The sequence below is a fragment of the Stomoxys calcitrans genome, chromosome 2, assembly GCF_963082655.1.
Source record: "Stomoxys calcitrans chromosome 2, idStoCalc2.1, whole genome shotgun sequence".
Lineage (NCBI taxonomy): Eukaryota > Metazoa > Arthropoda > Insecta > Diptera > Muscidae > Stomoxys > Stomoxys calcitrans.
In genome coordinates this window covers 149,722,953-149,735,966 of record NC_081553.1, presented here as the reverse complement: position 1 = coordinate 149,735,966, position 13,014 = coordinate 149,722,953, and the positions used below count along the sequence as shown (strand labels likewise).

The 13,014-nt window shown below is 36.5% G+C and overlaps 1 protein-coding gene across 5 annotated transcripts in view; it reads right to left on the bottom strand.

Annotated features, from left to right (window-relative positions):
* The window catches only part of LOC106092815 (endothelin-converting enzyme 2), a 441,390-nt gene extending 428,602 nt beyond the window's left edge, over positions 1–12,788 (bottom strand). Inside the window, exons 1-2 of one of the 5 annotated variants that reach the window (XM_059363956.1) lie at positions 12,454–12,788; positions 6,771–6,929 (exon numbers count right to left, since the gene is read on the bottom strand). In XM_059363956.1, coding sequence (XP_059219939.1) covers positions 6,771–6,929; positions 12,454–12,633 — 339 coding nt within the window. In that variant the 5' untranslated portion in view covers positions 12,634–12,788. Of the gene's footprint in view, positions 1–1,259; positions 1,591–6,770; positions 6,930–12,453 lie in introns of those variants that run through there. The other 4 variants (XM_059363952.1, XM_059363953.1, XM_059363954.1 and 1 more) reach the window with 4 other exon arrangements.
* Positions 12,789–13,014: the final 226 nt, after the last annotated feature.

The window sequence follows — 13,014 nt, the reverse complement described above, 5'->3', positions numbered from 1 at the left end:
CGCTATCGACCTATACACAGAAAAGCTTCCTGGAGGCACGTTTTGCCGCTCTGGTAATTCTATCGTATTCCTTGAGCAGTGTGTAATACACATCCTAATATAGTTCCATCTTTTTTACGACGTGCTTGACGTGTTTCCCGGCACGCGATAGCTGTGAGCACCAAAAAGACTGGAGCATGGAGCTCCAATTTGTGTAGTGTTCATTGCTGTCACGAGAAGCTTAGCTGCAATACCGAGTTGCTGCAACGGCAGTCGTGGACAATCAGCGTTATCGTCGTCTTAGCGTTCAAAGCCATCGACACAACTTCTAAACGATGCACAAAATCATGTGTATACTCTGGAAACAATTGTAGGTAAGTGGAAAGGAACGCTGCATTAAAAAACATATATATTAAAAAATGGGACAGCTAGTAGGACAAAGTGTCTTGACTTTGTTTCGTAGAGGTACTTTCGCAATCTCTTCGCGATAAATACAACCTACGACCTCTGAAGCCCTCCACGCCTAAAGATTTCTGATGATGGCCCCTTTACCAAGGGGTCGAAACGCGTCAAGTCATGTATGGTGTGGTGGTGTACCTTCTGTGGTTTTCATTTTTTCCCTTGTATATAAATTTTCGCTCATTAAACTCATCTGGAAAGAGAAATTAAAACATCATGAGGCTTACGTCGACACTATCACAGCTTAATAGTTTCTTTTTTTCGGGCTGGCACAAGAACAACTGCTGAATAAAAATGTATAATTGGACAAAGTTAGAAGACTTTCCTTGAAAAAATATCCTGCCGCATTAAATTTAGTAATGAAATGGCACAATTTTTTGCTTTGATCATGTTTGAAGACAATTTGATAATTTGCTTTATCAATTTTGTCAAGCACAAATTTAATTTTTGTGCAAATAAATGCACCAAAAATTTAAATATATTATATTATATATTAAATGCATCAATGTCCTATTTTTTAATTAAAGTTTTGAAAATAGAAGAAGGTGGGTTGTTTACGGTAGATAAATTGCTTCGGGAAAAAAGTGGACTATTTCTGTTAGAAGTTCCGAATAGAATTTTTCGATAACGGATGCCACCATCCAAAAAATGCGAAACTCAATCGTAATAAATGGAATTTGGTCGTAGAAAACAATATGAGCTTTTTTTGCAACACCGCACTCGTACATTCTTCAAATATAAGGCCATAAAATTTTAATAGCCTTTCCATACTGCTTTATAAAATTTATATGGAAGACTATTTTGACTGTTATACATATTACCGATTTGTATCTCATACTCATAGATGCAGCATCTGTATGTCCACTTTCAATCATATCCACATCGTCATTTTTGAATAGTTGATTTGCACCTACGGATGTTTTAAATGACATTTGCTTTTGCAAAAGAGTGGAGTGACTGCTTCCGCTTGGATTGGTAGCCGTCATAACTCCCAAAAACATAATAAAAATGATAAAACCAGTGTAGTTAAAGAAACTGTCAAGATAGTTTATGTAAACGACTGCAAATTATATAGATTTTTCCGAACACTCAAATCTACACCACACATAATGCTCCAGTCGGTATTTTTTGCACAACTAAGTGGACAAAATAATAGATACATTGAGGTACGTACATTAGAGTCTTCCGTTAAATGATATAAGACAATCATTTGTGTTCCAAATGTATGTAGTGGAATCATATCTTTATATAAAGGACTATCCTTAAGGATCTATCACACTACATATTCTTGCCCTATGACATGTCACTTTTTATGTATTAATGTGAGCAAAAGCTGATTTTTTATAGCTACAAATTGTAAATGTTTTGAAAACAATTTAATTTTTGGTTGCTTTCATTCAACTTACAACAAAAACAGCACATTTCTTTATGTTTTGTCAGAATGAATAGAGCACCACTCTAAAGCTTAGTACTGACTTCATTCGCAGCGAAAATGCCTATTAAATTATTGTGAAATCCGAAGAACTCTTTTCTTTGTCAGAACACAAACAAAAGTCAAACAACAACACATAACAAAGACTTCAGTATTGAAGCAGAGTTGATTCGGCCCATATCGATTAAATTTGCATTCGATTAAATTTGCATTTAAAATTGTGCGAAATTTATCTTGATGCAGTGACATGTCGCTACAATTTTGCTAGTAGAACTCCAAGGCGGATTTATAAATATGGTCCCACGCGAACAGCTGTTAACAGCCGGTCAGGCATATTCTCTGATCATTTACGTATATGCACACGCACACAAATTTCTTTGAGTGTGTTGGCAAAACATCGATCAGCTTAATGGCAAAATGGCGGATTGCATTGGTATTTTGAAAAGTGATTTTTATGTGTTATTTTTATTCGTAGCACACTAGGTGCGCAACTTTAACAATAGCAAAATTTGACGTATCATGAGACAAGAAAATGTAGAGTGATGGCACCCAGGATGCACTTATAAGGTAAAGTCATGCGAACAGCTGAGTACAATTTTTGTTTGTTTTGATTTTGCAGTAAATCTAAATCTAAAGGCTTGATAAGGCAGATGTGATTTTTTTCAAAAATCTTAAAAATATGTTCTATTGATCCGACATTCCACACATAAGCAACAAAACAGTGTTATAATGATGAAAATAAAAATATAAAACACATTTGAAGAAGATAAGTTTATTGCTAAAACCACTTTGACATAAAAATTTACGGCATTTGCCACTCAAGGTAGTTTCGTTGGGGATAGTGTTTTGTTGTTGTGCTAATGACGCTATCTCTTTATAGTACCAGTTCATTATAGATTTCGCTTAAAGCCTAGTACAAAGTTAATTTGCTCAAAAATTGTCATACAAAGGCACCGACAAAAGCAACTTAAAAAGTTGATTTGAATCAAGGCTTTGGATTTAGATTTAACTATGAAAAATCCAGCGCGAATGTCTCGATTTCAGAACTTTTGAATAGCGTTGACGATTAATTTAAGTCTCTCTAGCGTTTGATTTACAACACAATACTTTTTTGCCAATAAGCGCTTAATTAAAGTACGTTCTAGATTTTTTTTCATGCTTTATACGAACTTGAAAACAATCAGAACACACACACAATCAAATTTCAAGTAGTTGGCACATCTTTAAGGTCTCGGAAGTGTTTTGTTTTCTTATCCGCTGTGTCTTTTAATAAGTAACAATAAATAATTAATTCCCTACCGTCAAAAGTCCTATAAAAAGTGTAAAATTTATTGAAGTGAGTGATTCCCCATTATGTTTAATTTGAATTTTGTCCTCATTTAAAAACATTTGAGTGGGTGTCGCACTGAAATAAATTGTGGTCTTATCCTTCTTTTGTTTTGATTGTCATCTTCGTCATTACATTTTTTTCGTGCTCTGGCTGCTACTATGTTATTTTTCACCGTTGAAACCCACTTTTTTCGCTTTTACCTTTTTGAAACATTACGAAAATAACAATGTTAAAAAACAATTTTATTAAAATTTTACTAAAGGGTGATTTTTTTGAGGTTAGGATTTTCATGCATTAGTATTTGACAGATCACGTGGGATTTCAGACATGGTGTCAAAGAGAAAGATGCTCAGTATGCTTTGACATTTCATCATGAATAGACTTACTAATGAGCAACGCTTGCAAATCATTGAATTTTATTACCAAAATCAGTGTTCGGTTCGAAATGTGTTCAAATTTTGACAAATTTTGTTCAGCGATGAGGCTCATTTCTGGTTGAATGGCTACGTAAATAAGCAAAATTGCCGCATTTGGAGTGAAGAGCAACCAGAAGCCGTTCAAGAACTGCCCATGCATCCCGAAAAATGCACTGTTTGGTGTGGTTTGTACGCTGGTGGAATCATTGGACCGTATTTTTTCAAAGATGCTGTTGGACGCAATGTTACGGTGAATGAACACATTTCGAACCGAACACTGATTTTGGTAATAAAATTCAATGATTTGCAGGCGTTGCTCGTTAGTAAGTCTATTCATGATGAAATGTCAAAGCATACTGAGCATCTTTCTCTTTGACACCATGTCTGAAATCCCACGTGATCTGTCAAATACTAATGCATGAAAATCCTAACCTCAAAAAAATCACCCTTTATAAGTAATGAGGGAATGTCCTACTGAAAGAAATCAGCAAGATTTTTGGCTTCGAACTTCTTTATCTAAAAAAGTAATCGCTGAAAAATATCGCGAAAAGGGAATATAGTACATGTCTAAGAGTAATATATTCGTTTTTCGCGTTGAAACTCCATATAAAAAAAAAAAACAAACGGAAAATTTGCCGAAATGTGTTTGTTTCGTCAAAACTTGTTTTTTCATCTAGGGAAACTTTACGTTTTGGGGCGCCCATTGCGAGCACAACCACAGTCGCTGTGCAACAAGTCATTAGGGCTGTTCACGTACCTTTCCAGTAAAAATATGCTGGAGAGTAAGAGCCATTTTACTTTCTTTAAAAAATTTGCAAGCAGAGCACGCGAACGACTGCCAGTAAAAATTTTTATACCCTCCACCATAAGATGGGGGGTATACTAATTTCGTTATTCTGTTTGTAACTACTCGAAATATTCGTCTGAGACCCCATAAAGTATATATATTCTTGATCGTCGTGACATTTTATGTCGATCTAGCCATGTCCGTCCGTCCGTCTGTCTGTCGAAAGCACGCTAACTTCCGAAGGAGTAAAGCTAGCCGCTTGAAATTTTGCACAAATACTTCTTATTAGTGTAGGTCGGTTGGTATTGTAAATGGGCCATATCGGTCCATGTTTTGATATAGCTGTCATATAAACCGATCTTGGGTCTTGACTTCTTGTTTTGGTTAGTTTTTTATTTGCTTGCTTGGAAAACAATTTTTTTAAATAAAAAAAAGACGCTGGCGATACTTGTGAGGTATTTTCCTTAGATAAATGTCTATTTGTTGACCCGAGAGTAAAAAGGCTAGAAGGGGAGCCATTTGTATATCCGCGACCTCCGTGCCGCTGGACAGCCGTCACAAATTACCGTGCAATCCCATGGCAACCTGTTGTACGTACCGCATTGGAGTCTTTCATTACCTCGATGGAGTATTTCAGTGTACAACACTCTGCTACAACAACAACAACAACCGTGCACGAAGCTACGAATGTCGAACTTGGCGCCAAGTCGCTCAAAGCGCTGGTTCCAGATAGAATCTCTACACTGATGCTGAAGAATTTGGATCTGCCTGGAGTCGATTATCTTACACCCGATTATCTTAGTACCCGATGTTTGGAAATTGGGCAGTATGATCCCGCTACTGAAACCTGGAACGGACACGAGCAAGGAGAAGTTGTACAGATCGATCTTACTTCTCTCATCAGTAGCCAAGACGCATGATGGTCTACTTCTCCCGATCCTCCCGATGGACAATTTCCATTCGCCCGGCATCAGCATGTATTTCGAAGGCTGCCAGGATTCACTGAATAAGGTTAAGCCAAGCGATCAGCCGATATACTTTTTTTTTAATATTTGGCAGTACTTGGCATTGAGGATGTCAACTTGTTCTCTTTTTACATTCATTCTTTGTTTACGTTTTCTCCTATTTGATGACATTTTCAATCGTCAGATTTGACATCCTTAATGATGTTTATGGGGCCTATCCACTTTGTGTTTTGCATGTGACCTAACCTTCTATTAGTGAATCCTGGAAGGCTGCATGGGACCACAACTAATTTTCATGCCATCACCGTACAGAAAAGTAGAAACAACGTTCTCAAGTCCCTTGTCGACAGCACTTGGTGTGTTGACAAAGAAACCTTGGACTAACCACCTAATGCTTATGGATATTGTGGCTAGACAAATTGCTGCGATCGCTGATGTGAGTCTAAGGGAGCTTTCTATTTGTTCATGTGGCGTCTACGGACACTGTGTTATTATTGAAGATATCTGTATCCTCCACAATAGGCAGACTAATTTGTGCGCCACTCTTGACTGCCCAGCCAGATCCAGTAAATCCCACGGCCGCATCTTCAGTCCTTAACAAATTCAAAGGAAAGGTGTTGTTTTCATCGTAGCTCTCCCGTGTAAATTATTCCATCAAAACTCTTAAGAAACCGATAATTGCTTTTTCCTTGGTGTCTGGAAGGATTCAAAGTTTTAACTTTTCAAGATTTTCCAACTTATTCCGCAAATATTGCACTACCCTTCTAATGTAGAACAACCGACTTCAGGTAAAATTACAACTCAATTTGTTGAGATTAAATCTTCATAAAAAGTAATTAAAAATGAAACAAATTTAATAATTACCAATAAACAATAAGTATATTTTTTACATATCTCTGCCTTTTTGATTCATTTTGCCGTTAGCTTTTGTATTTTCATGTAACGACTGCTTTTCATAAAACAGCTGACATTTACAAAACATCAGTCCAAAGTTGCAAATTTCTGCTGGCAAAAAAGTCCCAGTAGAAATTTGCAGTTTCTCTTTTTTCTAAGGGTTGGAATTCTATTTTGCTTTCGGAATAGCTGCTGAAATTTTCAATTATTTCGCGAGCGAAATTTTACAGTTTTTTGCTTCCATAACAAAACACGTTTCTTTATCTACACTTATTGTTTTCTCTATTTTATATACTTTTTCTCACATAAATAAAGAAAAACGAACCACTGAAACCATTAAAACAAACAAAAATAATGCAAGAAATAGTTTTAAGTGTTGCCACTATAGTAGTTTTTTGCCATTTTCCTCGCTATAAGCAGAGTACTACTTTTCCACCTATTTTTAGACAACTTTTTTTTATATGGAGTTTGACAGCTTTCCGCCTGAAAAGCCGAACAGAATACTCACCTTAACAGTCAAAATTTGCTTTCTCTCGCGCTCTCTTCTGCTGGCAAATAAAGTACGCGAACGACTTCCAGTAAAAATTTGCAAATGCAAATTTTGCACAAATTTTTGAGTCAGCTTTTTTTTACAAAATAAAAGCGATCGCCAAACTTCTAACTGCAACTGAGTGTTTGTTAGTGTTAAAGATGTTGCTCACATTTATTTTCTACTTGTGTTCTTTCACAACAAAGTATGTATGTATGTATGTTTATTTGAGTCTTCTTCTATTTCGATACAAGGCTGTGTGACTATCGTGAGGCTAAGAAAAACTCACTGTTTCAAATTTCAGCGAAATCGGGTAATAAATAAAGCTTTTATGGGCTTCAGTCCCCTTATCGTCAAATCGGTCTACATGGCAGCTATATCTAAATATAATACGATCAGAACCATATTTAGGTCGGATGTTGGAAGGTCTTAACCTACTCACTGTTTCAAATTTAAGCGAAATGACTTCAGATTCCTTATCGGCAGATCGGTCTATATGGTAGCTATATCTAAATATAGCTATATCTAAATATCTCCTCAGTTCTCATGTGGACCACCTCCATTAGGAGACAAACATCCTACCAGTGCGAAGACATAATTACATGCTGTCTAAGCAATACCTTTTGGACTGTTATCGCAGAAACCATCCAAATCATCATCTTGTGGATAGATATCCACCGCCCAGAAGCCTTTAGGTAGATCTACATGATCTAGAGCGTGAGGTTCAGCGCTATAAGAGAGAACCTCTAGATCAAGCGGAATATCAAGCAGGTCTAAACAACATTCATGCAGACACAGTAGCAGATGCGGTTATTGGCTACCGGGTGAATCTAGTCCTTGGATAACGACCGCCTTTCATTGCACCTGAAGAAATCGACCTCCCCCGGCAAACCAGAGTGGTTCTGGCTCAATTACGTTCCTGCAGATACAGCCGCCTCAATTCCTACAGAGCTAGGATTAATGCCGACGTGCAAGATGTATGTTTCGATTGTAACCAGGGACCACACGATACACGTCACCTGTTTAACTGCCCGTCCAGACCCACTCGACTCAGACCCAGATCCCTGTGGACGCACCCCATCTTAGTCGCAGAGTTCCTGGGTCTTGACACTCAACAGAATCAAGCAGACGAAAGATAAACTGCTACAACAACAACAACGAGGACGCAGAAGGCGAAGACGACAACGCTTGTGACCCACTACTGGCTATGTTCGCACAGCACCTTGCAACATAATCAGTATGACTGTACTCCCGTAGTGATGTGAGGCGAGAGCAAGATCGGAAATTTACCCACTCCATGCACCGGAGGCAATTTCTATGAAATCTTACCTAAAGGCATATGCTCCTCAGGCCTTAGCCCTTTTGAAATTATTTTTTCCAAAAGAAAGATTTCAATAGATTTCGATAACATTTCGAGTTTTCTTATTTTAATTTAGATTTTATCTGTAAAAAATAATTATTTAAAAATTATCTTTAAATAAAATATTTTGCTTGTTAGTCCCAAAGAATAATTTGTGATATTTGACAATGAATTATTGAATGTATCAGCAATGAAATGCAAACTTTGAAGGACTCGGAAACACAATTTTGAAACCCCGAATAGATTACCATGATTAATTTACATTTTAAAATAATTATTTGAAACGAAACCATTTCGTTTTTTCTAGGAATTTTACAATTGCCAATACAGTATTTAACGCAATTGATACGGAGCTCACAGCGATTAAGGGTCGAAATATATTAGTCAATTGCAAGCATCGTTTGAAGCATCTAGGAATGATTTTTCTTAAATACTATTAGTCGGCAGACTTTATTCTATGAGACATCATGCAAATTATAAGCATCTACGGCAATAGTTGAATGCATTTTTCCACAGACATCCTTTCGAAAATAGATCTTCAAACGATTTTTATAAAGTTCGGATGAGAACTTACCGACATCATATAAGCAGAATGTACATGCAAAAATTTAATGTTTGGGCTATTTTTCCGACAAACAAAATACTTTTATCACGAGGGTTTTCTTTTATTGCAACCGTGTAACGTTTTGCTTCAACATGTTAAGAGTTAGCCATAAATTTAGTATTATTGAACGTAACTAACTTTGTTTTTTGTTAACCCTTTAACATATTCGTCTTCGGTAAAAGGACCTATCTTTTCTTATAATATCAAAAAAAAAATTTTATTACAAAAGTGGCATAAAATTATTCGTGTACCGGATCAATAATTTTCTCTTGTGCCTCTCCTACAAGAGAGAAAGGATGAGTATTTGAGTGTATAGGCCAGTGGTGGGCAAAAATACTCACACTATTGCACATTACTGTGTAATCCCAAGCAGGCCCATGGGCTTCCAAATAATTGTATTTTGTGCTCGTTGCTGGTATAGACACATTCTCAAACACAAAATTTTTTTCTTTGTTTTTTGACTGAGCAAATGGCTGTCTGTATATTTAGAAGCTTGGTAAGTTCGGAAAGTGACAAAAGATTCGCCTAAGGTACAAAAATATTGGTTTGTCCAATGACAAAAATCATAAGAGCAACACACAAATGGCTGCCAGGTACAAAAAAGCAACAAGAATTTCTAAGGCACAAACATTGTTTGGTAACATTTACGCAGTAGAGAAGTATCCATCTCAAAGCTGGCATTTGTTTGATTTATAGCATGACGAATACAGCAGAACATTATACAAAAATATATGGAGTTGTGCAAATCTGGAGGGCCTTCAATATAATTGTGCTTCATAACATCGAAATAAAACCAAATAAACTCTTAAAGAGATTGAATTACCAAATGAGATCTGCCTTTTATTGGTAAAAACTTGAGTTTAAATTAAGTTACAGCCTTAGAATGAACTTGGTATCCTTTTCGATAAGAGCAATTTATTTTAAAATTAAAAAGAATATACGTATATGTACAATACATAAACATGACGTTAAATTAATTTATAAACAAAGAAAAACTGGTTGACACCCCAAATAACATGTTCGATATATCAAGAATGAAAGGTATTGTCAGGGTAAAAAACAACTTAATATTTGCCATATATTTACGCAAGAATGTATCGAAAACAAATATGTATTTTTATCGGTAACAAAGTCCAATGTTTTCCAGAAAATAAGTTTACTTGCCAAAAATTCCCTTTATGTAAAACGAATTATTTTTTTTACATGTAGATAGATGGCTCTTCGTAAAAATTTGTTAAAATTTAATAAATTTATAGTACTGAAACTGATTCGTCGAAACTATCTCTATAAAACCAAGAAATTAGCAAAGTCAAGCACATTTTGATGGATTTGAAAGACTAAGATAGACTTTTAAATAGTGTGTTGGCAATACAAGATTCATTCATTCATTCATTTCATACACCCAGTAGCGACCACAATTTTGAAAACAAAATTTGATCTGTCTTTACCATATCCACAGTAGCAGAAGAATTTTGTGGCAATTTTTCAATTTTAAAAAAATTTACGTCCCTGAAGGAGGCGGTTCTGGCAAACCAAATCGAAATTGTTCTATTGAGGAAACGTGGTTTGTCAAATTGGCCCACCTTCGTCTTCCTCGTGAACAGGCAGATTTCAGTCTTCTCTGGGTTAACATTGCAACCCCTAGATCTAACACAGTCGTGTGCCATCTGCACGAACCTCTCGGCCTTACTGCATAACTGGCTCGGATCCTTAGCCCTTAGAAGTATTATAACATCGTCTAGTAACAGACATGTTAAAATATGAGGAGGCATCCGTAATAGGTCATTTATGGTGGTCACCTATGGGAGTAGCGATAAAATGCACCCCTGTGGCTTGCCTGGTGCCACTTTCCCCCTTATATTTATGTCATGGGAGACACAATTTATCCACCTGTTCCTTAGCATATGGCTTATCTAGTCACTAAGGACCCGTCTCTATGCCGGTCCACACATTGTGTGTACGTTTTGGCAGGATTCTTCTATTTTAAGCACAACCTCGTGCAGTGCAGTCTTCACTGACCTTCCCTTGACCTAGGCATGCTGTTTGAATTTAGCAGTTCGCTGGATGTCTTACTCTTCATCATGGTGTCCACAATACGCTCCATGGTTTTGAGTAGAAAGGGCGTAAGGTTTATAGGTCTATAGGCTTTTGGTGTCGAATAACTTGCATTGCACCAGATAGTCTGGCTCCTTCTGTAGTAACGCCGGAAATATTCTATCAGGTCCGAGTGACTTACATGTTTTGAAGCCCCTCAAGGATTCCTTCACCATAAGTTCCGTAATTATAAACCTTCGTGAGTCCCGTCGTATCCTGTGGAAAATGGGGTTTCATCAAAAGTCTCAACATGTCCTCCATTGTCTCTGTTCTCACTCCCATGTCGTCTACTAACATTTCAATTTGGATTTTTTAGAGAAACTTTTCATTTTAGTGGCGTCATTAACGCTATCGACCTATACACAGAAAAGCTTCCTGGAGGCACGTTTTGCCGCTCTGGTAATTCTATCGTATTCCTTGAGCAGTGTGTAATACACATCCTAATATAGTTCCATCTTTTTTACGACGTGCTTGACGTGTTTCCCGGCACGCGATAGCTGTGAGCACCAAAAAGACTGGAGCATGGAGCTCCAATTTGTGTAGTGTTCATTGCTGTCACGAGAAGCTTAGCTGCAATACCGAGTTGCTGCAACGGCAGTCGTGGACAATCAGCGTTATCGTCGTCTTAGCGTTCAAAGCCATCGACACAACTTCTAAACGATGCACAAAATCATGTGTATACTCTGGAAACAATTGTAGGTAAGTGGAAAGGAACGCTGCATTAAAAAACATATATATTAAAAAATGGGACAGCTAGTAGGACAAAGTGTCTTGACTTTGTTTCGTAGAGGTACTTTCGCAATCTCTTCGCGATAAATACAACCTACGACCTCTGAAGCCCTCCACGCCTAAAGATTTCTGATGATGGCCCCTTTACCAAGGGGTCGAAACGCGTCAAGTCATGTATGGTGTGGTGGTGTACCTTCTGTGGTTTCCATTTTTCCCTTGTATATAAATTTTCGCTCATTAAACTCATCTGGAAAGAGAAATTAAAACATCATGAGGCTTACGTCGACACTATCACAGCTTAATAGTTTCTTTTTTTCGGGCTGGCACAAGAACAACTGCTGAATAAAAATGTATAATTGGACAAAGTTAGAAGACTTTCCTTGAAAAAATATCCTGCCGCATTAAATTTAGTAATGAAATGGCACAATTTTTTGCTTTGATCATGTTTGAAGACAATTTGATAATTTGCTTTATCAATTTTGTCAAGCACAAATTTAATTTTTGTGCAAATAAATGCACCAAAAATTTAAATATATTATATTATATATTAAATGCATCAATGTCCTATTTTTTAATTAAAGTTTTGAAAATAGAAGAAGGTGGGTTGTTTACGGTAGATAAATTGCTTCGGGAAAAAAGTGGACTATTTCTGTTAGAAGTTCCGAATAGAATTTTTCGATAACGGATGCCACCATCCAAAAAATGCGAAACTCAATCGTAATAAATGGAATTTGGTCGTAGAAAACAATATGAGCTTTTTTTGCAACACCGCACTCGTACATTCTTCAAATATAAGGCCATAAAATTTTAATAGCCTTTCCATACTGCTTTATAAAATTTATATGGAAGACTATTTTGACTGTTATACATATTACCGATTTGTATCTCATACTCATAGATGCAGCATCTGTATGTCCACTTTCAATCATATCCACATCGTCATTTTTGAATAGTTGATTTGCACCTACGGATGTTTTAAATGACATTTGCTTTTGCAAAAGAGTGGAGTGACTGCTTCCGCTTGGATTGGTAGCCGTCATAACTCCCAAAAACATAATAAAAATGATAAAACCAGTGTAGTTAAAGAAACTGTCAAGATAGTTTATGTAAACGACTGCAAATTATATAGATTTTTCCGAACACTCAAATCTACACCACACATAATGCTCCAGTCGGTATTTTTTGCACAACTAAGTGGACAAAATAATAGATACATTGAGGTACGTACATTAGAGTCTTCCGTTAAATGATATAAGACAATCATTTGTGTTCCAAATGTATGTAGTGGAATCATATCTTTATATAAAGGACTATCCTTAAGGATCTATCACACTACATATTCTTGCCCTATGACATGTCACTTTTTATGTATTAATGTGAGCAAAAGCTGATTTTTTATAGCTACAAATTGTAAATGTTTTGAAAACAATTTAATT